This window comes from Hippocampus guttulatus, chromosome 22 (assembly GCF_054856545.1).
Source record: "Hippocampus guttulatus isolate MCC_2025c chromosome 22, RoL_Hgut_1.0, whole genome shotgun sequence".
NCBI classification, from domain to species: Eukaryota; Metazoa; Chordata; class Actinopteri; order Syngnathiformes; family Syngnathidae; genus Hippocampus; species Hippocampus guttulatus.
This window is the reverse complement of record NC_141282.1, coordinates 6,992,408-7,019,242: the sequence shown is the minus strand read 5'-3', so window position 1 is coordinate 7,019,242 and position 26,835 is coordinate 6,992,408. Positions and strand designations below refer to the sequence as shown.

At 49.1% G+C, this 26,835-nt stretch overlaps 4 protein-coding genes across 20 annotated transcripts in view; 1 reads left to right on the top strand and 3 right to left on the bottom strand.

Annotated features, from left to right (window-relative positions):
• magi2a (membrane associated guanylate kinase, WW and PDZ domain containing 2a) overlaps nucleotides 1-9,678 on the bottom strand; it is a 44,304-nt gene extending 34,626 nt beyond the window's left edge. For 6 of the 15 annotated variants that reach the window (XM_086103769.1, XM_086103771.1, XM_086103773.1 and 3 more), the window contains exons 1-2: nucleotides 9,235-9,674; nucleotides 854-970 (exon numbers count right to left, since the gene is read on the bottom strand). In XM_086103769.1, the coding sequence (XP_085959895.1) occupies nucleotides 854-970; nucleotides 9,235-9,538 (421 nt within the window). In that variant the 5' untranslated portion in view covers nucleotides 9,539-9,674. Of the gene's footprint in view, nucleotides 1-853; nucleotides 971-2,000; nucleotides 2,160-9,234 lie in introns of those variants that run through there. The other 9 variants (XR_015099372.1, XR_015099375.1, XR_015099374.1 and 6 more) reach the window with 5 other exon arrangements.
• A 3,082-nt stretch (nucleotides 9,679-12,760) lies between these two features.
• On the bottom strand, nucleotides 12,761-17,730 carry gnai1 (guanine nucleotide binding protein (G protein), alpha inhibiting activity polypeptide 1). The gene is made up of 9 exons (XM_086103073.1): nucleotides 17,583-17,730; nucleotides 15,826-15,868; nucleotides 15,435-15,576; nucleotides 15,074-15,231; nucleotides 14,291-14,419; nucleotides 14,045-14,174; nucleotides 13,800-13,953; nucleotides 13,418-13,649; nucleotides 12,761-13,242 (listed from the first exon to the last, which is right to left on the bottom strand). Exons 1-8 carry the CDS (start codon nucleotides 17,698-17,700, stop codon nucleotides 13,459-13,461), a joined length of 1,065 nt encoding a protein of 354 aa, XP_085959199.1. The 5' UTR covers nucleotides 17,701-17,730; the 3' UTR covers nucleotides 12,761-13,242; nucleotides 13,418-13,458.
• A 2,227-nt stretch (nucleotides 17,731-19,957) lies between these two features.
• Nucleotides 19,958-22,968, top strand: cd36 (CD36 molecule (CD36 blood group)). The gene is made up of 12 exons (XM_086103072.1): nucleotides 19,958-20,101; nucleotides 20,278-20,438; nucleotides 20,509-20,653; nucleotides 21,050-21,205; nucleotides 21,349-21,440; nucleotides 21,512-21,561; nucleotides 21,644-21,713; nucleotides 21,785-21,972; nucleotides 22,038-22,156; nucleotides 22,243-22,316; nucleotides 22,407-22,461; nucleotides 22,533-22,968. The coding sequence occupies exons 1-12, from the start codon at nucleotides 19,979-19,981 to the stop codon at nucleotides 22,704-22,706; spliced, it is 1,407 nt and encodes a 468-aa protein (XP_085959198.1). The 5' UTR covers nucleotides 19,958-19,978; the 3' UTR covers nucleotides 22,707-22,968.
• A 203-nt stretch (nucleotides 22,969-23,171) lies between these two features.
• Nucleotides 23,172-26,835, bottom strand: part of sema3c (sema domain, immunoglobulin domain (Ig), short basic domain, secreted, (semaphorin) 3C) — a 23,126-nt gene continuing 19,462 nt past the window's right edge. The window contains exons 14-20 of one of the 3 annotated variants that reach the window (XR_015099207.1): nucleotides 26,747-26,835; nucleotides 26,159-26,200; nucleotides 25,897-26,054; nucleotides 25,264-25,331; nucleotides 25,047-25,177; nucleotides 23,949-24,592; nucleotides 23,172-23,629 (exon numbers count right to left, since the gene is read on the bottom strand). Coding sequence is in view for 2 of the 3 variants with exons in the window: in XM_086103069.1 (XP_085959195.1) it covers nucleotides 24,158-24,592; nucleotides 25,047-25,177; nucleotides 25,264-25,331; nucleotides 25,897-26,054; nucleotides 26,159-26,200; nucleotides 26,747-26,835 (923 nt within the window). In the remaining variant the exon portion in view is untranslated. Of the gene's footprint in view, nucleotides 24,593-25,046; nucleotides 25,178-25,263; nucleotides 25,332-25,896; nucleotides 26,055-26,158; nucleotides 26,201-26,746 lie in introns of all 3 variants that reach the window. The other 2 variants (XM_086103069.1, XM_086103070.1) reach the window with 2 other exon arrangements.

Genomic DNA, 26,835 nt, shown 5'->3' with positions numbered 1-26,835 from the left:
TATTCACCATTCGATACCATTTCACACCAGTGCTACGGCGCAAAAAAAAAAGAAAAAAAAAGACCCTCACACCGCTCATCGTTTTCTTGCAAACGTACGTCTCGTCTCGTCTTTCATGTCGTTAACCACGACCCATTCGCCATTCCAAGGTGAACATGATGTTCCCGCGTTGCCGTGGAGCAATAGAGGCCAGTTTGCTCGCGCTGCGCAAAAAAAAAAAAAAAAAAAAAAAAGAAAAAAGCGTCGCCTTCCTCGGTCGCTCGGCCTACGGCGCAGAGGAGCCGCTGTGGACGACTCATGACGGCGCCGCGGAACCAACTCTTGCTCGGCGCGCTGCGTTTTTTTTAACTTCCGCTCTTGCGGAGGCTCCTTTTATTTGTTCTCCAATTTGTCCTCGTCGCCATTGCCAAACCTTTCATTTCCACCACTACACTGTCGGCTCTTGCGGTGCAGCTAACGCGGCAAATTAGTGCGAGACGGACGCTTGAGATCCGCCGGTCGGGCCGAATCCACCCCCCCCGCGGCGCCTTTTTTTTCTCGATTCCCTCCGCCACCACAAAGCGGATACCAAATCTAGGTGCAGCTTGCCAGACGGTATTTCAGGTATCGAGCACCGGCTACAATCTTTGGAGTTTGTCGGATGACGTACCTTGAAAACGACCTTCGGCGCAGCTTGAAGGAGCGTAAATAATGCACGGTTGACCTTAAAGCGCATGTCGGACGAGTGTTGGCCCAGCAAACCGACAGGACGTAACAAACACGGAACAACTCGCGGGACCTTTTGAGGTTCTTCAAGCAAGCGAGCAAGCAAACAGACCGACATTAAAAAAAAAAAGAAGACACGGGGACTCACAGGGAATGGTGCGTAGGTAGAGGTTGTCCCGGATGATCTGCTGCAGTTGGTGGTCCACCGAGCCTTTCTGGAAGCGCAGGTTGAGGTAGCGGCGCAGGTCCTTGTCGATCACGCCCCCTGGATGGACAACGGAGACGCGCTCGCGTGAGCTCAAACCAAAATATCCAAAATGATTCAATCCCACCCCCCAAAAAAAAAAAAAAAAAAATCGTGGAATGTCCAATAGTTTTCCTCGCATCTTTGGGACCGTCAATTGGAGCACGTGCGGAAGGAAGAAAGTCGACGTATCAATCACTCGCCGATTGCATTGCCTGCGCAATTTCTGTGAATGGATTTTCATGAGGTTCACCCGTTCATCTCGCTGGCTCAGCATGCACGGAGGAGAAAGTGAAGGGAATGGAGGTGGGGGATTAGAGAGATGGAAGGCCAGGGCAAATCCCAAGGGGGGGGGGGGTGCGGGGAGCTGAGAGGAAGAAGATGGAGGTGGTGGTGGGGGGGGGGGGGGGGGAGTAGTGAGCTAAAACAAGCATCAACTTGACCCCTCTTGGGTTCCCCTGACAAATACGCCATCCATCTTGACTGCCACGCATCCGTATAATCACATTTAGAATGACGGAAGGGGGGGGGGGGGGCAGCGTGACTGACGTGACTCCAGGGATTCCGCAAGGCAAGTCTGCAAACGAGGATGTCAAACCTTCAGCATTGAGCCCCCATTGTCTTCTCGCCTCCGATGCCGAGACATCCACATTGACCATTCAAAGCCCCCCCCCCCCCCCAATCCACCGCCACATTCACGATTGAAGGGAACCTAGTTCGGAAGTTTCGAGACCTAGCGACGGGATATCAATGGCTGCACTGGTACGGCGTGCATACGGGGAGGCAGACTCGGCACGCGCGCACGCGCGCAGACGAACTCATTTGCGGCATTCTAATGAAGGCGAGCGGAATGAAAGAGCGCATCTGCGCCTCGGTCAAAGGCGGCGAACGGCGCACCGACGGCCGATTGGCGTTTGCGGGAGAAAGACGAGCCGAGCCGAGCCGAGCCGAGCCGAGCCGAGCGATCTGCATGCTGAATAAACAAACAAATCAATAAATACACGGCGCCGGCGTGATCGCGACACGCTAAGACGGACGGGCGAGCGGTCACCTCTCTTCGGCGCTCGGCGATCTTCTCGCCACAGGTTTCCCGTCGCGACTTACTGAATCTCCACCGGCGGGAAGGCGACGGCGGATCTCTCCCGCTGGCATTCGCCGCTCGCCCAACTCAATCTCTGCTCGCTGCAATCGAGCCGCAACCAGCCAAGTAATGCCCTCCCACCCCCCCCCCCGCCACCGCCACCACCACCACCACCTCACTCGGCGCGCGCACGCGTGCGTGCGTGTGTGTGTGTGTGTGTACTCCACAAAAGAGGCTCAAACGGGAGGGAGTGCAGGGGGGGGGGGGGGAGCGACGAGGATGAGGAAGTGAGGGAGAGAGCCAGTGCTGATGATGCTACGGCGGCGCGAGACGATCGCGGCGGGAGAATCGTCTTTTCCGAGGTAGCGGATACAGAGGCGCCCCCCCCCCCCCTCCAAGAGTCAGGGTACTGCATTAGTTGTCACGAGAGCGGCTTTTTAATGTCCTGATTTCATCTCACTGACGACATTCACTCCGAAAAGTCCGTCGTGCCGACTGTGATTTTCAAGCGATTTCACGCGTTCGAACAAATCCGTGAAATCGTCAACGTTCATCTGTCTGAAAAATGGAAACGTCTTGCTCTTTCTTCAGACTTTTTTTTTTTTTCCGACAGCAAATTCGGGTCGTCGCATATTTTGGCGCATCCCGTGAAATAATTTCCTCAGCAGTCGTGACCCGTCGCTAACATTTCGCTCCGTGACGCGCTCAAAACGAAATCTATCCAGTCTAAGCGTTGAAGGAGAAGTAGCACTTCTCTCGTACGGACGGGATGACGACTCGCTCCGACAAGCGCCTCCTCGCCGCGAGTGTCAAAACAGGCGCCACGCTCGGCCAAGCCGACGCCCCCGACGCACAATCGTACTTGGCGGTCTGACTTCGGATGGCAGCGAATGCAACCAAAGGGACGACTTCCAACAACGCAAAGTCTCCATCGTGGGCGCCCGCGGCCCGTCGTTTAGACGCCGGGTATCGAGGACAGAGTGGGAAAGGTCACAAAGAAGCCGAGTTTGGGGAGGGGGTGACGTGTGTGTGTGTGTGTGGGGGCGGGGTCTCAAAAGCGTCAAGCGCACGAGACTAATAAAGGTTTTCTTATCTTATCTTATCTTATCAGCCATCCAAAGTAACAACACTGGCAGACGTCCAGAAAAAGGCCCCGATCGCGAAAGCGTCGCAGTCAGCCAAGCGGGAAGACGCAGCGTGACATGCAATTGAGCATGGCGCCCCCCCCCCCCGCCCCCTGCTCCACTTGTACACCGCGCAATCCATCAGCATCACTGTCAAAGCTCGCGTAAATGTTGATGGACGGGGAAGCCGCCGCCCCCCCTCCCCCCTTGAGTTGTGGAGACGAGGGGAAACCAAACGCGTGCTTCCGACCACTTAGGAAGCCGATGCATGCGAAAACTTTCTCGACACCAATGACTTTCCTATTTCACAGCAACTAGCTCAAAATATCTTCCAGAGAAAGAGAAATATGACGTGAAATGGGAAACGGTCAACGAACCGCGAATATACAGGAGATGACCGGATGATAAATCCCCCCCCCCCCCACACCGCCCCGCCCCCCAGACACTCCCCCGGTCGCAGAACATTGACAAACAATCTCCGTGAATATAAGCTGCTCGTTTGTGGACTAATTGAGCCGTTGCCTGCGAACGCAGAGGCGGCGGCGGCTACGGGCGAGCAATTAGGAGACAGATGTCGCGCAAGCGGCGGGCAAACACTCGCCTCGGGTAATTGGAGGCGACAGGTTCGGACTCCGAGGGTGAGCGCGGGCCGTCGGAGACGCGGCGACGGCCAAATAACTCACTTTTATGGCTGTCAGTCCTTTTCCGGCGCAGTCATTTTATATTGGATTTACTATACGGGCCATTTACTTTGAAAGCGGGACACCCGTGTCGCTTCGCTGCGAGCGACTGCTGGGATTTATTTGGCGGGCGGGGGGGCGTCGCTGTCGTACGCGGACGAGGATGTCGACGGCTCCGTTAGAAGCGAGCGCCGACCTACAGTACGTTCGCGACATCGGTTTGAATATTCCCATCATCGAATTTGATTTCCGAGTATTTTTCTTGCATGCGCCGCTTCCGGTATAAGCATCTTAGAATTAAAAAAAAAAAAATTTTCAACGACGAATCCTTGACGTTTTGACCCAGATCCAAAGAAAAACGTAGACCAAGGACCAAGGGAGGAATTTTTGGTCACACTGGAGGCGACGTACGCGACAACCTCTTCGCGTGATAAATATGCACACGGCCAATCGGCGAAAGGCCTCGTATTCTAAATACGCCCAATTCCGAAGGCATCTACGCTACTTGCCAAGTCAAGAGGCGACGAGAGCCCCCCCCCCAAGCCCCCCACGGGCTTCATCATCACAGCGAGCGCACATGCGGTTGCGCACGGCGGATCGCCTCGGGCCGTCTCCGGGGAGGCATTACGCGAGGGGCGTCGCGCGGAATTCCGAGCGTTTGGCCGCCGCGCGACGCGCCGTTAGGCGAAGGCGTCCGGAGGGAGGCACGCGCCGGGAATTCAGAGCAGCTCGGCTCCAAATTTCCCTGTCGTTCGTCATCACGTCTCATCTGCACACATAATTCGGAAACGAGCGAAAGTCGCTTCCAACTCCGGAACGAAAACAACTCGGCGAGTGACTTTGGCGATTTGAAAGTTACTTCAATGCGCGGGTGCCAAGCTAAACGTCAATCACCTTGATTGGTTGGATTTTTCTTTGGCGAGTTGATCAGTGGGCGGTTCGTCGCAAGACCGATGGGTGACTAGTTTGTTTGGCTGGCTGGTTGGTTGGTTGTGGATTTGTTACTGGGTTAGTTGAGGAGTTTGCCGGTTAGTTAGCTCTTGTTCATTTGGTGGGTTGTTTTGATAAGTTGGTTGGCTTTTCGTTCGGTCTGGTCGGTTCAATCGTTTCGTTGCATTGATTGATTACTTGGCTGGTTGGTTGGTTGGATGATTGATAGGCTATTGTTTTTTAGTTGATTGGTTGGTTGCTTTACCGTCTCGTTTGCTAACTTGGTTGGGAATTTCTTTGGTTGGTTTGATGAGTCGGGTTCCACTCATTTGTTTGGGTGATTGGTTATTTGATGGGTTGATCATTAGGTGGATGATTGTTTGGGACCTTGGTTGGCAATTGATTGAACCTTCCTTTTTAAATTTTTTTTTTTTAAATTAAAGTAATTCTTTGGTTTGTTTGATTGTCGTTTGGCTGAAAGGTCACTTGGGCGTTAATTCATTACTAGGCTAGCTAAAAGGTTACCGAATTGGGTGAATTGATTGGGGGGGGGGGGTTCCCTTGCATTTCCCTGCTTGTTTAACGGGCCGTCTCCCCACACGGCCCCCGTCCACCGCGTTGAGAAAAGCTTTTGTGAGGCTGCTACTTGACGGACAAGCAAAGTGATGGAAAGCCGAGCAGCTGTGAATAAAAACGCGCGCTTTTGCTTCCCCGGCGGCGGCGGCGGCGCAAACTTTGCATTCTGCCAGCGTGGATCCACATTTTCTTGTTTACAAGCTGCCTTTTGTCCCTCTTCTCTTCATTTGGACAGAGCTGCAACTCCTTCATTGATTTAAGCTACCGAGAAAATGCACGGCGGAACGTCAAACCTCCAAAAAGCTATTGTTGCCCCCCCCCACCTCTCACCCCCCCCCCCCCCCCACCTCCCAGCAAGGTCGCGGCACGGGAAACAAGTCGGCGGATGAACGACACTTTCATTTTGAGGCGTCGGCTAGAATCGATGCGATCATTCCGTCGGGTTTCACCACGACGCAACTAAGGCCACAAAGGGAGGCGCTGACAAAACACACAAATGTGGGACAGAAGGTGACTTTTGCCGCCCTGCGCCTGGCCGTCCAGCGCTTATTAATGATTTCGCAGCCCAGAGCGGTCTCTTGATGAATCTACTTATCTTAAGGGGGTGGAGAGGTGGGGGCGGCTCCCGGCTTGGAATAGATCATTCTTTTAGGTCCGGGAAACTTTTTTTTTTTTTTGCGCAAAGCCATCTGGAGGCCGCGGGAGAAACAATCAGTCAGGTTTTCTGGTGGAAGTCGAGAATAAACAACGAGAATAAACAATGCGACGAATGGAAAATGGACACGTTTTTCACATCAACACGGAAGACCGAATTCACGCCTTTGTCACATCGCGGCTGCGTTACTGTCAAGCACTTGACTTTGGAGCGAGCCAATCCTCCATCAAGCGTCTCCGGCTGGGTCCAGAATGCTGCCGCTCGCCTCGACTGGCACTCCTCAGAGGGAACACGTAACTCTTCCCTGGCTCCCTTTACATTTTAGAGTTATTATTCTATTATCCTATTATCCTATTATTTGTTGTCAAATCTTGAAACGGTTTCGCCTCACCTCATTTTTGCTCTTTGGCTTTTGACTCAGCACGAGACTTGGTTTTTAGTTTGACCGTTTTCGGCCTCCTTTCTACTGTCTTGTTATGAATTTATTGTTTGTTGTTGTATGAATTACTTTTGCTCCGTGTACAGCACTTTGTATACAGTGGCGGTTGTTTTATTAAAGTGCGCTAGAAATACACTTGAGTTGAGTTGAATGTGTGCTGTTGCCTCTTGAGGAAGGAAGTGGTATTGCACACAAAAAAATAGGAATACAGTGTATATTAAGTATTGCTACTTTATTCCTTTAAAAATCCGACTATTACTCCTAACTGTCTGGTTGGGGGGAGGGGGGGGGGGTTGTGTTAAGGCTCATTAAATCCAAACAGACTGTCTGGAGATGAGTCATCATTAGCTGCTGGCACACGGCGCACATCGGAGACGCTCATGACTGCAAGATTCAAGGAACGAAGCACAGACAGAAAAGAAAAGTCATCTTGGATGGAATTCCGTCTTGCCACTTGCGCGCTTGAGCTGTCGTGGGCGTGCCCTTGAAATTGGGTCTACGGGGAGTGGGGAGTAAGGTTGGACCTCATTCGTAGCGCAGAGCAGCGTTGGTTTGTCAAGTCTCTTTGCGCTACTTGACGCCCATTATTGGAAAAAAGGGGGTGCTTGTTTGCACGGGGCGGGCAAATGCACTGCACACACTCGGCATGCTGATAAGGGCGTACCCTGGGAGAAGGCTTACGAGGAAAAAAAAAGTGAGGTGAAGCAGAGTCACGGATAAGGCCATCAAGTTCCACTCCGGTCCCGTAGGTGAAAGTGGTTGGCCTGTTCGATTGCTCACTTGGTTGGGCGGGTTGAATTTGCAGCTTCTGCAATAAACTTATGCTCTTCGTGTCTCATTAGCATGGATAGAAATGCACTCATTTGCCAGCTAAACGTATGACACACTAACGGAATGACTACAACCGTTAACAACGCGAATGGTCCGACTCTAACATGAGCTTCCGTGCAGATAGATGATAGACTCTCCTCCCCTTTTGTGTCCGCACAATCAGTCCGGCTTTGCTATTCTCCTCTGTGATTGTGGCGCAGTCCGAGCTGGCAGTGCGTCGCCCTCCCGGGAACAACGTAAAGAGCTTAAATGCCATCGGACTGCGCTTGACGACGCCCACGATGCACGCTGGCATTGGGAAGCGGAAAAGGTAGAAGGCCTCTGGGGAGCGGGAAAAGATCGCAAAGAAGCTTAGCCACCGATGACAATGGCCGCTTTCATGCTGTAAAAATAGAGGCATCAACGAAATGGTGGACGTCGGGTGCATCATCCACTCAGGACAAATAAACGCTTCCGTTGAGGGAGTCAAAAGACGCAATTATGGTGGGAGTAGGTGGGATAGGCATGTAACCAATTGGTTACAATAGGTATGCAACCCTATCAACTTCCACACGATTCTGGTCTCATAAAACACCTGTCGCCATATCGGGTCTGCAATCTAACCTAATAACGTAGTTGACATGTGACTCAACTATCACAAGATTGTGAAACAACGTCGAGGCGTCGTTAAGAAGAAGCTGACAACAACACTTCTGCGAAGTAACAGACACAAATCCTTATTAAGATAAGATAAGATAAGATATCCTTTATTAGTCCCACACTGGGGAAATTTACAATTACAATTTACATTACCTCTGCCAATAAGTTTGTGTGCGTCAATGTATCCACATACATTTTGCCCGAAAAGCCCATTCGCAGCAGTTCTCCAAACATGATTGTCACATGTAGGTGTTGCCTAATAAAATGGCCGGTACGCTCAAGTTAAACATTACAATTATACACCCAAGTATCCAGTTAAGTATTAAAACATTCGCCGTCATTGCCGTGAATTTTTGGACTGTTTTACTTTTGATTTCCTCGAATGCGACACGCCACCTTCACTCAACCAAATGATCAAGGAACGTCAAAAATCACATTTCAACAACCAACAAAAACAGCAACGCCCGAGTTTATAAGACTTACTGCAACGTACTTAAAGGGGTGCACGTTTGTTTTGAGAAACTGTTGAAAAATTAAATCAAGAAACACAGTCAAGTTGGCTTTACACCTGGTTTGCATTGATCGTTTCTTTTCCGAGTGCCTAAATGCAACACGACCCCTTTACTGACAATACAAGAACGTTTTAAAAAAAAGCGTGTGTTATCAACATCAAGCTGACAAAAAACAGCATCTGACCAAATTAAGATACTGTACTCAAATTATATCGTTTAAAATCGCGCTGCTGGCAACACTTTCATCGAGGAAGACAGTTGCAAACATATTTTCTTTGACAAATTTGAGTGACAGCAATTATTTATTTTCTGTACGCCTCCAACGTCATTAGCTTCGAATCATCATCTACCGTCAAGAAAAGCGCACAAAAAAAGCATCGTTTTGAACCAAAAACCACACAAAAACAGTCACTCCCAAGAACACAAGACTTTAAAAAAGCTCGACACAAGATCTTTGTGGTCCTTTTAATGATTAATGGCGACGCAGTTGACGCTTTTATCGAAGGTCATTCGAAAAATAATCGTTTTTCGAATGAGCTTTATTTTTCTAATTACCTTGCTTGACAGACTTGAGTGACAATTGTTCTTTTTCTGAACGTTTCGAACGCAACACGCCCCCTCCGCTTAGCATCAGCGCCTAGCATCACAAAACTAAACTAAATCACGCCCGAACCACAAAACACTCAATAAAAACACCAACGCTTGCGTGCACAAGACTTGAAACAACTTACTTAAACGGGTTTAGGCTTCTTTCAAGTAAAAATGGCAATGCCATGAACTCTTTTTTCACGAAGAAGCTAATGGAGTTGTCCACTCACCTTGTTGTACACATTTCAGTCTGACGGGCTCCTTGCTGTGCCTCAACACCGCCATCACGTCCCGACTGGTCAGCCCGGCCACCGGCGTATCGTTGACCTCCAACAGAATGTCACCAGGATGGAGGCTGCCGCTGAGGCACGACGCTCCGCCCGGGTGCCGCTCACCCACGAGCGGAAAGTGTCCGTGCTCCGCGCCGCCCCTCACTTCCAGCGTCGCCAGTTGCCCCTCCGCGTTCCGGCCGAGGAGACTTTGGTGGACTTTTTTGCTCCAGTGGTTAGTCCTCCGTTTTAAACTCCTGGACATGACTCACGTCAAAGCGGCGGGGGAAGAGTTTCGGTGTACTTTGAGGGTCCCCCACCCTCCCGGAGATGGCTCACTGCTCTCCGTTGCTTGGCTCCATGTTTCCGCGACGAGCAGCAGCTGGATCTTCAGCTCGTGGTGCGTTCAGGGTCTCAACTTGTGGTGCGTTCAAGTTTTCTCTCCGAGGAAGGACTTTACAAACTTCAGAAGCCTGGCGTAGATGGATGTAAAAAAAGTGACTGTAATCTTCGTGTTTCAACCTTGTCAATGAATATGGAATGATCATACAATTGTTTTCAATATGGCGACAAGTATTTTAGTTACTTGCTGCCGTTCGATAGCAAATGTCATCTTAAACATATGTTAAACCTCTTTTAAATAACTGAATGATGCAATTTTCTACTTTTTTTAGACCGACCGCGCGCAGTTTGAGTATGTAATTTCTTTGTTTATCGTTGTTTTCCTTGAAATAAAAAGTAGATGACTGGATTGTTAGTCATGTTTACTTTTGATGTTTCATGCTCTTCTTATTGCATTTTGTATTATTTTTTGTCTCAACGTTTCAATATTACTTAATTTAGGGCGAGAGGCACCAAACATTCGAAAACACACGTTTCATCGCTTTGGGGACGTAGAAAGGGGTTCCAGCCGTGGACATGAACTGCTTCATGTACACACTGCGAGTTTATTTCAAACAGGATCCACTTCTCTTTCCGGTCCATTTAGCTCTGAAGGCACGGATTGATTGACTTTATTCAGACTACCTGGATGAGGTTTTTGATGTGCGTGGAGTGGTTTGCGTCGCCTTGGAAACAAATGGACGCTGGTGAGCTCGGAATAGGTTGTTATTGCCTCGCGTCCTTGCTTCCCCTTTCACCGTGTCGCTCACCCTCTACTTTTGCCACACTGGGCTGGCCATGCAACAACTCTCTCAACGTTGTGATGAGCGCATACATCCACGTGGGGTGGCTCACGTTTCATTGCCAAATAGCTTTCAATGGTTCTTCGATTATTTTATTATTATTAGCGGGCTCCTTAATAAATGGTTTGGACAGAATTAGCACAAACTGGATCAGACGGCAAACTGTTTTCATTTGTTAGTCATATGGGTTTTTGTCGATTTTTGTTCAAAAATAACGCACCGAGGCGTCGTGGGAAGTGCATCCAGGCAAGAAACGTAATTCGAGTCGAAAAAGGGAGAAATGGCCTGAATTACAACGTGCAGGGGTCACTATTCGCTTGTACAGCGACCGACATTCTCGCCTTGCATGGTAATATGTCGTTGAATTTGAAGGTTGAAGGACAGACCCTTCGAGAAGGGGAAATTTCATTTTCCTCCTCCTCATCACGTCGTTTGTCACAAATGGCCATAAAAGAGCAAAATCATTGCCGGGAGACGCCCTTGTGTCTCTCGCGCTGCTGAGACTTGATGATATTTCATGCTGATTAAGTTTGCGCTATCGACACCCCCCAACCCAAATCCTTGCGCACCCCCCCCCCCCCACTTGATGCTGCCATAAATCTGCATCACTTTCCATTCATCAGTGAATGAGGGAACCCGAGGTGAGCCAGGCGCTTTTACCGCTTGTTAATCTAAATAAATATTTCTGCCTTTGCAATCAATGCAAATGAGAACAAGTCTCGCCGCGTTGGAAAAAAAAGCAATTACATTCTGATAAATTATCATCCACAGCTCCATGCAAACAAAATGTTCCACTGCCAAGATTCCTGACAAGATATTATCATCATTAATTTATTCAAACGATTATTTTGTTCGGAGAAAAAAAATGTTGCACCATCTATTAAATGGAATTTGTAAAACAAAACATGTTTTTAAAGTAATATAGATACAATGCCGCCATCTCCTGGTAAAATTGCGTAATAGCGGATTAGACGTGCTTTATTGTTTCGTAAATTGAAGAGTAAAAACAAAATTGAGTCGTTGAAATACGACTCGGTATGATTAATAAGAGGCAAATACCTGTACAATAAAATGTTTTTTTTCAAGGGGTACACGACGAATGACGCACTTAATGACGTCATTCAAATGCGACGAAAATGAAAAAGAACTGTCCAAAAATACTACTTTTAACAATTTAAAACGTTACAAAACAGTAAATACACTTGTGCATAGTAAATGACAGCAAGAGTAGGGTAAGAAGAATCATTTTTGGTTGGCAGCCCTCCACACATGCGCAGAATACAGCGATAACAGCTGTGCTCTCTGCGCATGCGTATAGCGCGGAGTGCGTTTCTATGGCAACGCTTGGTCCATTTGGTACAATTGCTATACACGGGTGATGAGGAACGACACGTGCAGTGTTGCTCATCTCCACTAGATGACGCCAGATGATAAAATTACCCCCCCCCCCCCCCCCATTGTCTCCCTTTCCAGCTCATGTAACCTCATTAGAATATTAAGCGTGCTGCAAAGTTTCGGGACACGAGGCTACAGGTGATCGCCTCACGCTCCCGGAGCCGCCCAACAGGAACATGTTTGTCACCTAAAGACGGAACAAAACAAGCCCACGCGGGTGCGTCAGCTTCTCATGAATATGATTCAGCAGCAGCGTGAGCGAGGTCACGTGTTCTAAAAATGGAAAAAGTCCCAGATCAGATGGTTTTTGTTTCAACACCAACTGATTAAGCAATAGCAATCCCAAACAGCGCACAGGTCATGTGGTCTCAAGGAAGTCCCAGTTCATACGGCCTAAGTCTCAAGTTGCAGTCGTTTGGCCAGAATGTCAATAAAGTCCCAAGTTGTGGTCCAAGTCACAAGCAAGTCCGAGGTAGACCACTGATTTTTTCCATTCAAGACTTCGGGGTCAAACATCTTGCAATGCAAACCCCAACCAAGTAGGGAATTGTGACTCAAGTGGGGCCAAGGTCATTTGGTTTCAAATTCTTCGTAGGTGACCGGGTCAGGGTCGAAGTCTGAAGCATGCCAGGTTAGGTGGTCTAATTCTCAAGTTGGCCCCAGGTCTCGCGGTCCAAGCCTTGAGAGGAGGTTTGCCTGTCGGCATGTCAAATTGAAAATAGACGGCGCTCATGAGATAACAGCAGATGGCTTCTTAAAAAGTCCAGACCGCCTGCCCGGGAGCCTGACCCATGACGTCTGTGCCCTTGCGAAGAATGTGAGACGGGCGTCATGCAGGGTTCCTGCTGCTGCAGCGTGTGCTGATAAGATGTTGCGGTGAGTTGAAATACACCAGGTTGCTAGTCAAATGTTTTCCTTTTCTTTTATTATCAAAATAAGGGAAATGAGTCGACAAAGGTTCAGTGATGTACAGATATCTCTCCTCGCGGTGAAAAGTCACGTTGAGCTCGTGTGTCAAAACCTCCGCCATCTTGTGTGGTCGCCTGTCCCGGGGAGGGTGTGGGAGGGTAATGAACCAAAATGGCCCTGATTAAAAAGCAGAACCCCTGAATCTGAATGTAACAATAGAGTAGGTGGGGGTGGGGGGGGGGGGCTACACGTCGGACATCTTTTTCCCCACATGACCGTTATCTTTCTCTTCCAAAAAAAGATTAAAAAAAAAAAAGGCTGTCATATTGACAACGATTCAAACATTCGACACAAAACGTCCCGAGACAAAAACATAAATTAAAAGCCGTTAGGCGTGGCATTTACTGTACAGCGCCGGCGGGTGGGGTGTCTGGGAACAGCAGTGCCCCGCTCCGTTGGCCTTCCCGCACCGAGATCCAACCTGAGGACAATAAAATTAAATAAAAAAAAGTTAAAAACATTCCCTATAAAGCCAAAAAAAATCCACCAAATTTTGCAAAAGAAAAATCCCCAAAACTTTTAAGTGAAGCGATTTTTGTTAGCCGGCTTCCTGTAAGATTCAAGACAATAATTGTTGTCGCGTCAGCGTGGCTCACCCAGAAAAAAAAAAAAAAAAAAAAACCCCAGAGGCAAGACATCAGAAGAGGCCGCAGTCTTTCAGGTTGTTCTTGATGATGACGTCGGTGACGGCGTCGAAGACGAACTGCACGTTCTTGGTGTCGGTGGCGCAGGTGAAGTGCGTGTAGATCTCCTTGGTGTCCTTGCGCTTGTTCAGGTCCTCAAACTGACACTGGATGTAGGCCGCCGCCTCCTCGTACGTGTTGGAGCCTGCCGGGCCAGTCAAAAGGGAGCAACCGCTTTTGAGAAAAACGCACAGTTGGCATCATAACGTTGCCGTTTCTGTTGACGCAAAACGATCGGGATTTTTTTTTTTTTTTTTTGGGCGCTTGCTGTGATGTCATTGAGCTCTTGTCAGACCTGCGTACTCCGGGTAGCAGATGGTGAGCGGACTCTTCTTGATCTTCTCCTCAAACAGGTCCTTTTTGTTGAGGAAGAGGATGATGGACGTGTCGGTGAACCACTTGTTGTTGCAGATGCTGTCGAAGAGCTTCATGCTCTCGTGCATTCGGTTCTGAGGGCCACGTCCAAACGTTTGGGGTTTTTTTTTTTTTTTTTGCTTTTCATTTTAAGGCTGTAGCGCCCCGGGGCGGCGAAGCACGTACCATCTCCTCGTCCTCGGCCAGCACCAGGTCGTAGTCGCTGAGCGCCACGCAGAAGATGATGGCGGTCACGCCCTCGAAGCAGTGGATCCACTTTTTGCGCTCCGACCGCTGACCGCCCACGTCGAACATCCTGGAAGGAAGACAACAAACGGGAGATTTAAAACCCTCCTAAGAACGACGAAGCGCCTGCATGGTGTCAACCGGCCAACACACAAACAAAAAAAAAGGAGCCGACGAGTCACAAACTTGAAGTGGAGGTCTTTGAAGGTGAAGTGCGTCTCCACGATGCCGGTGGTCTTGACGCGGGTGCGCAGCACGTCCTGCTGCGTGGGGATGTACGTGCCCAGCGAGATGCGCTCCAGGTCGTTCAGGTAGCTGCCGGGACACGGCGGGACTTGCTTTAGGCTCTCGCCACCCAAGCCAACTCGCTTATCCTCGCAATTTACACACGCACACACACACACAGATTGGGATATACATTTTATGGTGATAGATTTTTATTGCATATTTCTTTCCTATTTATTTTATTTAATTCCTATTTTTTTTGGGGGGGGGGTGATGCCACCATTTTTTAAAACTTTTTTTTTTGTTTATGATCTCGCCAAAATAAAACAATGACATATTTAAAAAATAATTAAATTGTTTTTGTGAATTAAAAGTAATATCTGCAATAATTTGGGGGTGGTTTCAAAATACAATAGGAAATATTTGACACTAATCATGTCACAACAATACATTTGTATCATATTTGTACCTTTTCTAGATTTTTATTTGGCACCTTTTTGTGGCGGCCTGCTAAAAACAACGATTGCGCAACAACGGCGCTAATAAGCGCCTTGAAACGGCTACAACGGGGAGGAAAAAGAAATCATAATCACACACACAAGCCCGGCTTTGTTGGGCTAAAGGCGCTTGCGCAACAACCGCAACACCGCCTGAAGGGATTTTGCAGTCATCGTTCTCTGTCGTTCAGACTGCAAAAATACATATTTTTGCTTTTTGGCGTATATTCCGAGCCTTGCCCCTTACTATGCGGCCGAGTCGTTGAGCTGGTACTCGCGCGAGCGTCCGAAGCAGGCCTGGACGCCGGCGTCCCGCCACAGCCGCTTGATGACGCCGGCGAGCTCCGCCGTCATGAAGCCCTCCTCGGCGGACCCGGCCAGCACGAAGAGCTGCCGTGCGTCGTCCTGCAGCGGGGGATGGAAAAAAACGGCAAGAGGTCAAGCGGCGCGCGAGGACGTCCAACAAGCGGCATCCGCTTCGCGCAAAGGAGCAGCCTGTCGCTCAAGCTGCTCCGCCGACACAATCTGCAAGTCCTCCCGGGGCAGTAAATTTGCCCTGCTGGCGTAAGTCGGGATAGAAAAATAGAAAGCGCGCTCAAGCGACTCACGGCTCTGGCGGCGTCGCCAAAGTCAATCTTGAGGCGGCCCATCGCCCTGATGATGGCGATGATGGACTGGATGGTGTTGCTGTAGACCACCGCCTTGTACTGCTTGCACTCCTCTTCAGAGTAGCCCGCCTCATGGATGATCCTGGTCGCCGAAGCGAGGGGGGGGCATTTCGTGACGTTATTCACGTGAGACATTTCCGCGTTTCACCGGATGCACATTCATCAAATTCAAGCTCTCCGCACAATGCAGCACAGCTTCGAAGCCACAGCAAAAATAAATATACCGGCTGAAGCCCCCCCCCCTTTTCCCAAAAGTTTGCAATACATCTCCATTTTGAAATATTTAACATGCAGAATGCAATATTTGTGCGCTGGTGCAAAATGGACTCACTTCATCTGCTTGACGATGGTGCTCTTGCCCGACTCGCCGGCACCTGCGGAAGAGCGCAACACGCCACCGTTTTATTACACCTTCAATAATTCATCAGGCCTGGCCGGCTGGGTCGCCTTCGCTCCGGTTCATCCGCGCGGGGTTTTATTAACCCTCGCGTGGTGCAAAGCCAGAACGAGAGCTTCGGCCAGAAGCGGGTCGGGTGACGGTCGAAGGGTTTAAGACACCGCCTGTTTGCCGTGTTGCTTGGCGTCCAGCAAACAGGATTTGACATCTCGCATGCAAACAAAGAGGAGGACAAAGTCGCATTTCAGCGCATCATCACAAAAACAAACAATGGGGGCGGTGTTGCGTCAGACGCCAACAACGTCACGTCAGCAAATTGGCTTTGGCATTAACGCCGTCATGATGACATGCCAGAATAGGACGACTTGGCTTTTGTTTCGGTTAAGAATTTTTCTCGTAATATCCTGGTAAAATGTATTGCCGTGAAATATGTTTTTCTTGCATTAGTCTGACTTTCAAAAAATTCTGCCGTTTTTCTTATTTTAATATTACTTTGATTGAATTTATTGCAATATTGTGTTTTGTTCCCTTGTAATATTCCTGTTTTTTTTTATTTTTTTTTTTGCTCTCTCCCGGCCTCACTCTCACAGGCAGTAACCCGAAGAGGCCCGCCGGCGTAACATGGTTACGAGTTGGGATCCACAACCTGGCAGCTTGCCGGCCCATCTATTGTAAGTAATGCAGCTGTGGTGCAAATTCCCAGCTAACAAAACAAAGCATTCCATGTGATGTGATGAAAACATTTACCTAACCTTGGCCACAAACTTGAACTGACACGCCCGGGCAAGTGGCATCTGTCCCCCCCCCCCTGACAGCTGAGGAATGCACTAAAATCTGTACACTCGTTGCCCTAAAACTAAAAGAATTCATGGTACTTGTTATTAAACATTATGTAATTTATGTTATAATGTCTTTGAGTGCCAAGAAAGGGGTCTTTAAAAATGTAATGCGTTATGCTCATTGTTGTTATTGATTTTGGATTAAACGATGTCCTGCTAACCCACATACTTCATGTGTGTTTCTGTGTGTGTATGTCAACATTTGCCCAAGCATGGAAAAGTTCCTCACCTCAGGTCTTTGTTTACAAGTATAACAGTGTCGCCTTTGTGTTTCAATAACGTTGAGGAAAAAAATCATCATAAGGACGTCATAAGAATAATCATAAGGAAATCACGATATGTCATCATGCCAATGCGGTTATGTATGTTTTAATTCGACAGTCGTTTCCGAGAGTTGTTTTGTTTTGGTGAGAACTTGGCACGAGATAGAACCTTGTGAAGGGAAGTAAGCTATTATTTCAATTGCAATTAATGCACTGGGTGTGCTACTTTTTCCCCGAAATGACTACCGTTAAGACTAAGTTGACATTTGTGAGGGCGTTTAAAGCCCACAAACGATCTCTTCTCTTTTGTCATTAAAATTCAATTCACGTCGACAAATGTTGAATTGATGCTTAAAAAAGGAACCAACCGACGAAGAGTTGAACTGCGTTTTGGGAGGTGTTTTTATGTCTTTTTTTTTTTTTTTGGTCGAAATGTTGTGTTCAAGGAACAAAGTTAGCAGTGGAGGTTGGCGGTGACACAGCACAAAAGTAACCGAAAAAAGGCACTCGCTGGGCGTCGACCACCACTCGGACAACTCGCTCTCCACCCTGTGGTTAACCAGCACCCCCGCCCCGCTTCGCATCTTACCGAGCAGCAGCAGCTTGACCTCCCGGGCCGCCTTCTCGCCGTCGTCCCTCAGGTTCCTGTCGATCATTTTGCTCCTCTCCACCGCCGCCTTGTCCTCGGTGCTCAGCGTGCAGCCCATCCTCGCCCGGCGAAAATGTCTTCACTTAACCTACATAAAATGGTTAAAATTTTCTCCCCGCCACTGCCACCTAACACACGCCCATTAAAAAGAGACACTCGATGTCTTCGAGAAGGTGGAACTTTCTACCCTAAAAAGAGGGCCTGCGTACCACCGAGATGCTGGACGCGTCTTTTCCGAGATGGGAGCTACTTTGACGGGTAATAAAATGGTCGGCGGTGCTCCGAACAACCGCTGGTGCTCCGCTCCATCCGTTGCAGCGGCAGCAATTGAAATGTGTGCGAGGGGAGAAGCCACCAATGCACAGCAAGCCTAGTGCCGAACGGACACTGCAAACTTCCGATTCATTTCTTCGGAATAAAATATAACGAAAGTATAGCATGCATTTACACTCGTTGCGTCAAAGAATTTACCATTCAATGTTATTTTCTTGTCAGATAGCCGTTAATAGCTTTGCATAATGGATTACTGAAACGATACAGCTCAACAGTAATGCTCGTAAAAGTGCTAAGCTTTTATTTTGAAGAAAGACCTGTCAATGTGCTGGAAAACAACAACAAACCTGTTAGCCAAGAACATTACACGCACACAATTATTGCATTTTACACTTACACGCTAGATTTGTATTAGGTGGAGTGATGAGAAGTATTTTTTTCTCCGTTACAGTACAAAAGCATCACAATTTAATCAATTGTTTCTACATTACCGCACAGCACAGTTGCATTTGATGACGGATGTGCATTTTTGCAATATGCGGAAACATACACGACAGTACAGTACCAAATATACGAGCAAGCAGTGACACCGGCAGGCCCCGTCGCCCCTGCCTGCTCGCTCATCCGTACATTAGTCATTGTTTGTGGTTTAAATAATTCAGCCGCTGGGACAAAGTCAAGCACAAGCCTCCACAGTCAACAGTGGGTCCAAAGGTTGCTGGCGTGGCTTTCTGTTTTTTTTCCCCCCAGGCATATTTGGTGGTCGTCTTGTGACAGTCTGCTAAAAAGCGACGAGGAGCGTAGGATTCGATTAGAGAGTTGCACGCAAAACCGCATCCCGCTTTGGATCGATTAGGCGAACTGGTTTACTGTGTGCACCGTGGGCAGACATCCGCTTCGGAATTAACATTTCTATCAAAACAGAATGAACTGTCCACGTGCCACAAAACTCAACTTTTGTAACACTGCCTGCAAAATTAAAAAAGGGCCCTGGCACCAGTGACCAAGAAATCGGAGATGTCTTTCATTTCACAGAAAGTCGACCTTTTCACTTTGACGCAGACCCCAAAACAAACAGGTATACTAGAAAGATCAACCCTGTTCACTAAACTACTAAGGACTAAAGGCAATAAAACACAAGAACAGAATGGTTCGACTGGAACAGGTGAAGCTGGCCTCTTTCGCCATTGTCCATCAAACAGCGATTAATGCTGCCCTCTTGTGGCAAAAAGAGCGTACATGCCCATGTGTCACATTCTGGCACTCAACGCATTAACGACCATCCAAATCACATGGTGACGTCACGTTTTGACGCTCAGCAAACTGCACTTCCAGATAAGACACAATCCGACGAACATTAACAGACAACGCTGCGTGAAATTTAAAAAAAAACGTCTACGAAGGACTAAAGGCAATAAAACACAAGAACAGAATGGTTCGACTGGAACAGGTGAAGCTGGCCTCTTTCGCCATTGTCCATCAAACAGCGATTAATGCTGCCCTCTTGTGGCAAAAAGAGCGTACATGCCCATGTGTCACATTCTGGCACTCAACGCATTAACGACCATCCAAATCACATGGTGACGTCACGTTTTGACGCTCAGCAAACTGCACTTCCAGATAAGACACAATCTGACGAACATTAACAGACAACGCTGCGTGAAATTAAAAAAAAAACCGTCCACATGGGGATTGAATTCCACCCGTTTTCAGCAAGTGGAAGAACAAAAGCTTCAAAACAGGAGGGAGTCGAACAAGGATTTGAAGGAATCTTATTCGATGCATGGAATGTTTACTCGCATGAGCGTTGTTGAAGCATTTGCCTGGGACTTGCTCTTGTCAACCTTTCGACTGGTTATCAACTGCTCAGATCGTCTCAACTGATACCCGCTTCTTGCCTGACTGAACATTAAACCCTGGATCAGCGTATATAAGCGTTGTTCTGGGGAGAAGTGCGCACCTTCTACCTGGCATCGGCCAACGCTGACGCCGAAGCCTGCGATAGGAGGCGCGCACAGAAAGAGAGAGACCGTGGAAACGCAGTCGGGCGCACGCAGAGAGAGATGGGCTGCTGTAACAGGAGGTGCGCACTCCTCACCGGAGCCGTCGTCGGAGCGGCGGTGGCCCTGCTGGGGGGCATCCTGATCCCGGTGGGGAACAATCTCATCGAGGAAACGGTCTTGCAGGTATGTGGTACCACACGGAGATCAAGGTGAAATCCATCCGGCTCCGCGGAGTTGCTTGCGTCTGATGTTTCGTCAAGGCGGTGACAAGGGGGGGAGAAAAAAAAATGTCAGCAACCATCTGTGCATCAGTCTGGTTAAAAATAGTCTCATCTGCCGGGCCGCGTGCGGGGATCAAGGAAGCCGTGATCGCACCCGGAACGCCGGCGTATGAGAACTGGCTGTCACCGGGGGGAGCAGTCTACAGACAGTTCTGGTTCTTCAACGTGCAAAACGCCAGGGAGGTGGTGGAGGAAGGTGCCGCTCCGGTTGTGGCGGAGAAGGGACCTTACACCTACTTGTAAGGTTTGACTCGCCAACCCGACGACCGAGTCTTGATGTCTTTTGCACCGACGACAAAACTCTCTCAGGACCAGGTACTTACCCAAAGCGAACGTCTCCTTCAACGCCAACAACACCGTTTCCTACCTGCTCCCGCTGGGTGCCATCTTTGAGCCGTTCTTGTCGGTGGGACCGGAAGAGGACATCATCACCTCCCTGAACTTGGCCGTGGTGGTGAGCGAGAGCCGCGCAGCTGTGCGGTGATGGATTACGCCGAGTGCATCGATGAGTCGGCCGTGTCCTTTTGCAGAGGCCAAATCCAACACCGTTAATCACGCCGCCCCCATCCCGTATACAGTAGATGCCAAACGTAACCAGATGAATCACCCCCCCCCCCCCCCCGCCCCCGAGCACAAATCATCCAGACTAAACAACATGAACCTGAACGCTAACAAAAAGTGCTGGTGCATGGCACCGTCATGGAACGTTGCATAACCCTTTGGCATATTGATAAGAGCGTTGACTTGTCAGCATGGCCGATGCAAATCTGCTTCTAATCAAATCAGTCCGCTTATAAAAAAGTGCCCTTCTGTCCTTTGTGCGCATCATCTTTGTTTTTGTGCGTGTCAGGGGGTGTATTCGAAGCTTCCAAATGTGCTGCATCCTGTCCTGGAGGGCATGATCAAGAGCAGCAACTCGTCCTTGTTCCAGCAGCGCAGCGTCAGGGAGCTGCTGTGGGGATACAAAGACCCCATGTTGAAAGCCACCGTGGGCCTTTTTGCACCCGTGGGTCACTACGACATAATATTCATTTTAGTCGTACTTTAGTTTGGACCACTTTTAGCACTCCGGTTAGACCGAGCGAGATATTTCTTGAAGCGTTTTCGCCGGCCGTCACGATGAGCTGAAATCTTCCCCCGGTCCTCCAGTACAACGGCACCTTTGACGGCTACTACACCGTCCACACCGGCGAGGGTGACATCGGCAAAGTGGGCACGATCGACAAGTGGCGAGGATCCAGGTGAACGTGGACAAATATCGACGAGACGACGATAACGGTCTTCAAGGAGCTTCCTGTTCTCTTGTTTCCAGGAGCCTGCCCTTCTGGGACGACAAGTACTGCAACATGATCAACGGGACAGGTGAGGGTCTCGTGGTGTGGGGGGGTGCAAAACAAAATGGCTTTGCCCGCCTTCTAACTGGACTCCACTTCCATTTTCCCAGATGGTTCTAATTTTGCTCCCTTTGTGGATGCGACAAAGCCCATCTACTTCTTTTCCTCCGACATCTGCAGGTGATTTAAGTCCCCCTGCAACCCTCTCAGTGGCCACTAGAGGTCACCGTGGTCGCCTGTGTGTCCCGCAGGTCGGTGTCGGCCAACTTTGAGCATTCCGTGGAGCTGAAGGAGATCCCGGTGTACCGCTTCGGACTGCTTCCGTCCACCTTAGCCTCGCCGGTGGACAACCCCGACAACCACTGCTACTGTCGGGATCCCAAGACCACCAAGAACTGCACCTTGGCAGGAGTGCTGGACATAAGTTCCTGTCAAGACGGTCAGTCGGGACAATTGGTCTGTTTCTTTAGCCAGGTTCTCATCCGTCTGGGTTTTTCTTCGCAGGACAGCCCATCTACATCTCCTTGCCGCACTTCCTTCATGGTACGCCGTCCCTGCATCAGGCTATTAAGGGGCTCAACCCGAGCGAGGAGCACCATAAGACCTACCTAGACGTGGAACCTGTAAGATTTTGACTCGTCTCCGATGCGTCAATTGCGCGGAAATCCGTGTTTGAAAGGGGCAACTCTCTATCTTTCCACCTTTGTAGATCACGGGAATTACCCTTGGCTTTGCCAAGAGAATCCAGGTGAACATGATGTACGGACCCTCCAAGATCATCACGTAAGTCGCATTTTTGTACGTTTGGGCTTTGGCGTTTTGCGGCCATCGATATGTACCCGCTCTTGATATCGACGTTCTGCTTGCGCGTAGGGTTTTGAAGAAAATCAACGAAAGCATCATTTTCCCTTTGGTCTGGATGAACGAGGTAACGACACCGATGCCGCCGCACGCAATCTTTTGGGCTTTTTTTCAACGCGTCCGACGTTTTGGTTTCAGACGGCGCAACTGGACGACGATGCTGCGAGCCTGCTCAAAGAGGAGCTGGTGGACCGGATCAAGATGCTGGACGTGGTCCAGAAGGTCCTGCTGGGCGCGGGCCTGGCCGTCTTCGCCCTTTGCCTCATTTCGTACACCGCCGTTCGGTGCAACGATAAGTCGGAAACCGTCTGATGCTGATGCTGCTCTTTTGATACGGACTTATTATTTACAATGTCACTTTGATAGTCCTACTGTGATTTTTGTAAAGGGGAAAACTTGACTTTGAGTCGTGTCACTTTAATTCAAACAATCAGGGATTCGGGGCCTTCAAGTGCGATCCGAGAAGCCATTTCAAGGCTACGTGATGTCCGACATGCTCATTCTGTTGATTTGTGTTTATTAAGTTTTGTTGCTTCAAAGGAATAAAAGCAAATGTATCGCTTTGTTCCCCGTTTACCATAAGCGCTATGCCGTGGCTATGAGCGGGATGTGGGTTTATTGAGTCGAAACGCCTGGGAAGAAGAAGAAGAAGAAAAAAAAAAGATTTCTTTGACTTGTCCTGTGTGAATTGCGCAAGAGAATGCGTACTCAGCAAAGTGTCAGACGGCATATCGACGGCCGACGCTACGACGTGACCAGAAAGAATACCAAAGTGCATTCATATTCAAAAGCAAGACGTTTTATACTGCACACCAACACTGAAAAATATCAATCAGGAAACGGAAGTTAGCTATCAGTAGATTAGCATCAAACAAACACCACTGGAAATGTTATTCTGAACGACCCGACGACAAACGAAGGTCATTATTGAGACTGTGTGAAAAGGCCTCGAATAATTCAAACGTAAACTTTGAGGTTTTGCTGCCAACTCCCGTTAACTAGCGCAAAGCTAACAGAATCACAACCAAGGACAGCAATTGAAATCTTTCTTCAGAAGCCTGTTTGTTTTAAGACGCGGTACGGTGGCGTTAGCGTGTTAGCTTAGCTTCGAAGCTCACAGAGATGCAATCTCAGCTAAACACATTTATTCAGGACATCAGTTCCACGAATAAATAGAAAAGGGTTGCTTACATGGTGCTTGAAACGCCACGTCCCTAGCAACATTAACTGATGATCTGCAAAAAAAAAAAAAAAGAAAAAAATACAAATAACATTCAAATCAAGTGTCTGCGAAGTGCAGATACCGTCATATTGTATTTACACAGAAGAAGAGCGCGTATTCACATTAAATAAGATAAGGTCATCTTTATCTACATGACGTATTCACAACGCGGCGGACATTTTCCGGTTTTGTGCGGATTAAAGCACAGTTGAGGAGAACCCGCGACCGAAGCGGTTCTCAAACCGGGGTCCTCGGACCACCTGGGAGTCTGCAAAAGAATTTGCAATAAATTATTAGCGGATATCCTATCACTGATAAAAGTGAATGCTTACATATTGGAAGTGGACACTAACGACTTGGAAATGATGATTTGGCATCATTTTTTTCCCTCAGAGAGTCAAGCATGCATCCATCCTCTTGCGCCTTTTGATCCCTTCAAGCGTGTCCCTTTTGTCACGACACGGCATTAAAAAGGTTCCAGGCCCCGTTTCGCTGGTGGCGCGCGCTCCGGCTACATCCCGGCCGGCCGTCTGTCATCCCCTTAGTCCTCCGGGAGGTGATTCCGCCTGTTGCGGCTCTTCCTGCGATCCAGCAGCGGCTTGAGCTTGGCCAAGTCCCCCCTGAGCGGCCCCGGTGGCGGGTGCGCAACGCTCTTCTGCTTCTCTTGGAGCTCCTTCCTTTCCTTCCTCTCCTTGCAGTACTGCTGCACGGCCAAATTCTCGGCCGGGCTGAAGGCCTCCAGTAGCGCCTTGGGGTGCGCCGCCGCCGCCGCCGCCGACCAGGGCCACGCCGAGCGGCCCCTTTCGGTCAGCGCCCCGGCAGCGGCGGCGCTCAGCACCCGCAGGCGGATCTTGGCCATGGTGCGCTTGAAACCGTTCTCGGTGGTCAGGCAGTAGTAGAGGCCTTGGTCAGAGAGCTGGGCCGAGCGGATGAGCAGGCCGTGCTCCGTGGACAGCACGCGCTCGCTCAGCTTCACCTGAGGTTCACACGGACAGCCAGGAGAAAAAACAAAAAAACAAAACAAGAGTCGGCCTTTAAGGAGGTGCGCAAATGCACGCTTGGGTGCCAGTTTGAGGGTCGATCAGGGCGATCAGCGGAGGGCAGCGTAAGATTAAAAATGACATTGCCGTCCGGTACAGTAATTGCACATCATTTCATTTTAAAACAAGTTCCTTATCAAACTTCAGCATTTTAACAGGAAAAAAAAAAAAGGAACCTCAAGGGGTGCGCACGAGGCTAGTGCGTAATGGCGGCTGGTTTAATTTTTCACCCCACATTTTAGATAAATACTTTTTACTTTTGAATTTTTTTTCAAGTGGGGTGCGCCCAGCACAACGCGCCCGAGCTACTCGCATTCAGGGGGCCAGTACGGACTTCATCGAGCCTCGTTTGGCATAAAAGTGAAAGTGGCCGCGGGGACGTGACCTGACCTCTTTCCTCCTGTCGTCGTCTCTGTGGATGAGCCAGCGGATGGACGCCTGAGGCGACTTGGGCAGGCACTCCAGGAAGGTGGTGTTGTTCCGCACGCCGTACTGCGTCATCTCTGCTGCGTTCCGGTAGGCTAACACGCCCCCCCCCCAAAAAAAATACTTTCATCTCAAAGTACATCAAATCATTTTTGCAATAGCTCCCAATGCGCAAAGTCACCTTTCAGATTGAATCCGCGGCACTGCGTGAGCGGATTTCCGTGCATGACGTCTTGCCTCCTGCTCCTCCTGCAAGCAAAGCAAACGTCAGGTGGACGGCGACCTCAAGCGCCACTCGGGCCCTCTGGTCTGTGTTATGTCTGCGCGCACGAAAAGGCGGTCCCACTCCGAAGTGCTCCTTCAAATGTTCCGCTCGCGTCCCCGCGCAGGCCGACGCTTTATTTTTATCCTCGTTTATCTCATTGTTCAGTCGTACCGACGCGAGCGGCATCGAGAAGTCTGCCAGCGGGTCTGCTTTTGTAAAGATGAAAGTTAGGATGATTTTTCAGAGCGGTATCGGTCAATAAACAACATGGACCCGTTCGGACGATCGCAAGATTACAAATGCAAAACGCCATACACGGGCTAACGAATAGCATCTGCCGTCGAAGCGACAGATATTCCAACATTGCGGAAACAGATGACGGAACAACAGCCGTAGGAACATATTCTTCATCCTGCGAGTAACGAGATACGACTGCGGCCGACTGACCACTTAAGAATGCCGCATACTCTTGCGTACTTTTTCTCGTAGTCAGACGGTCACGTTGCAATTCAAATCCAGAGGAGTTAACGGAGCGAGTTCTGGGCACACCTTTTTCCGCTGGGGTAGAAGCGCGAGCAGCTGTGTCCGTCCCAGGCGCAGTACGGATCCCTGGCCAGGCAGCAGTCGGCGCAGGCAGCGCCGTAGGCGTGGCAGCGGTGCAGCGACACCTGCGACACGCCCAGCTCCGAGCTCACGTACAGTTGTTGCTGGGGGGGAATGATTTTTTAAAAATAAAAATAGGACAAGAGGGCAATTGTCACTTCCTCGCCTCACGGACGAAGATTTGAGAGGAAGAAAGTAAAACGCTTACTTTTTTGGAGGAGATTCTCAAGTTGGTAACCGGAGCTTCGTTCTAGGGGTGGGGGGGGGGGGGGGGGGGGTGGGAACCACAAAGTTGAAATTACACACATTGGACATTTCTATTCGACTTGAGGAAGTGGAAACACACGCTCGGTGGTTTCAAAGTGGGACACGCACGCAGCTGCAGGCCACCCGTACAAGTTAATAATACAAAGCTGCAGCAAAAAACAAAAACAAACAAAAGGGGAAAAATACAATCAAGGGCCAGTTTGAACTGCAGAGAAATGAGAATAAAAGAAGAATGACAACCCATACTCCCCAAAATTTTAAATATATACAGTATATATATTTTTTACATTAAAAAGGTAATTTTGAGGATAACATAATTAACAGCAGAGTTTTTTTCCCCCCCAAGAAAAATTGAGTCACATGATGTAGCTAAATAAAATAGCATGGACTTTTTTCAAATCAGTCATCAGTAGTTTTCAGAAAAATGAGGGAAAAAGTGTCAAAAACGTTGCAAGAATATTTTTTGTTGTTGTCGTTTAAAAAACGGATTTTTCAGGATAAAGACACCCGGATGACAACAAGGAGAGACCTGAAAGACTCGCAGCTCCTCCAGGATGAGATCCTTGTGCAAGGATTGATTGGTAGGCAGGGCGACCACCTTCTGGATGCTCCCTTTGT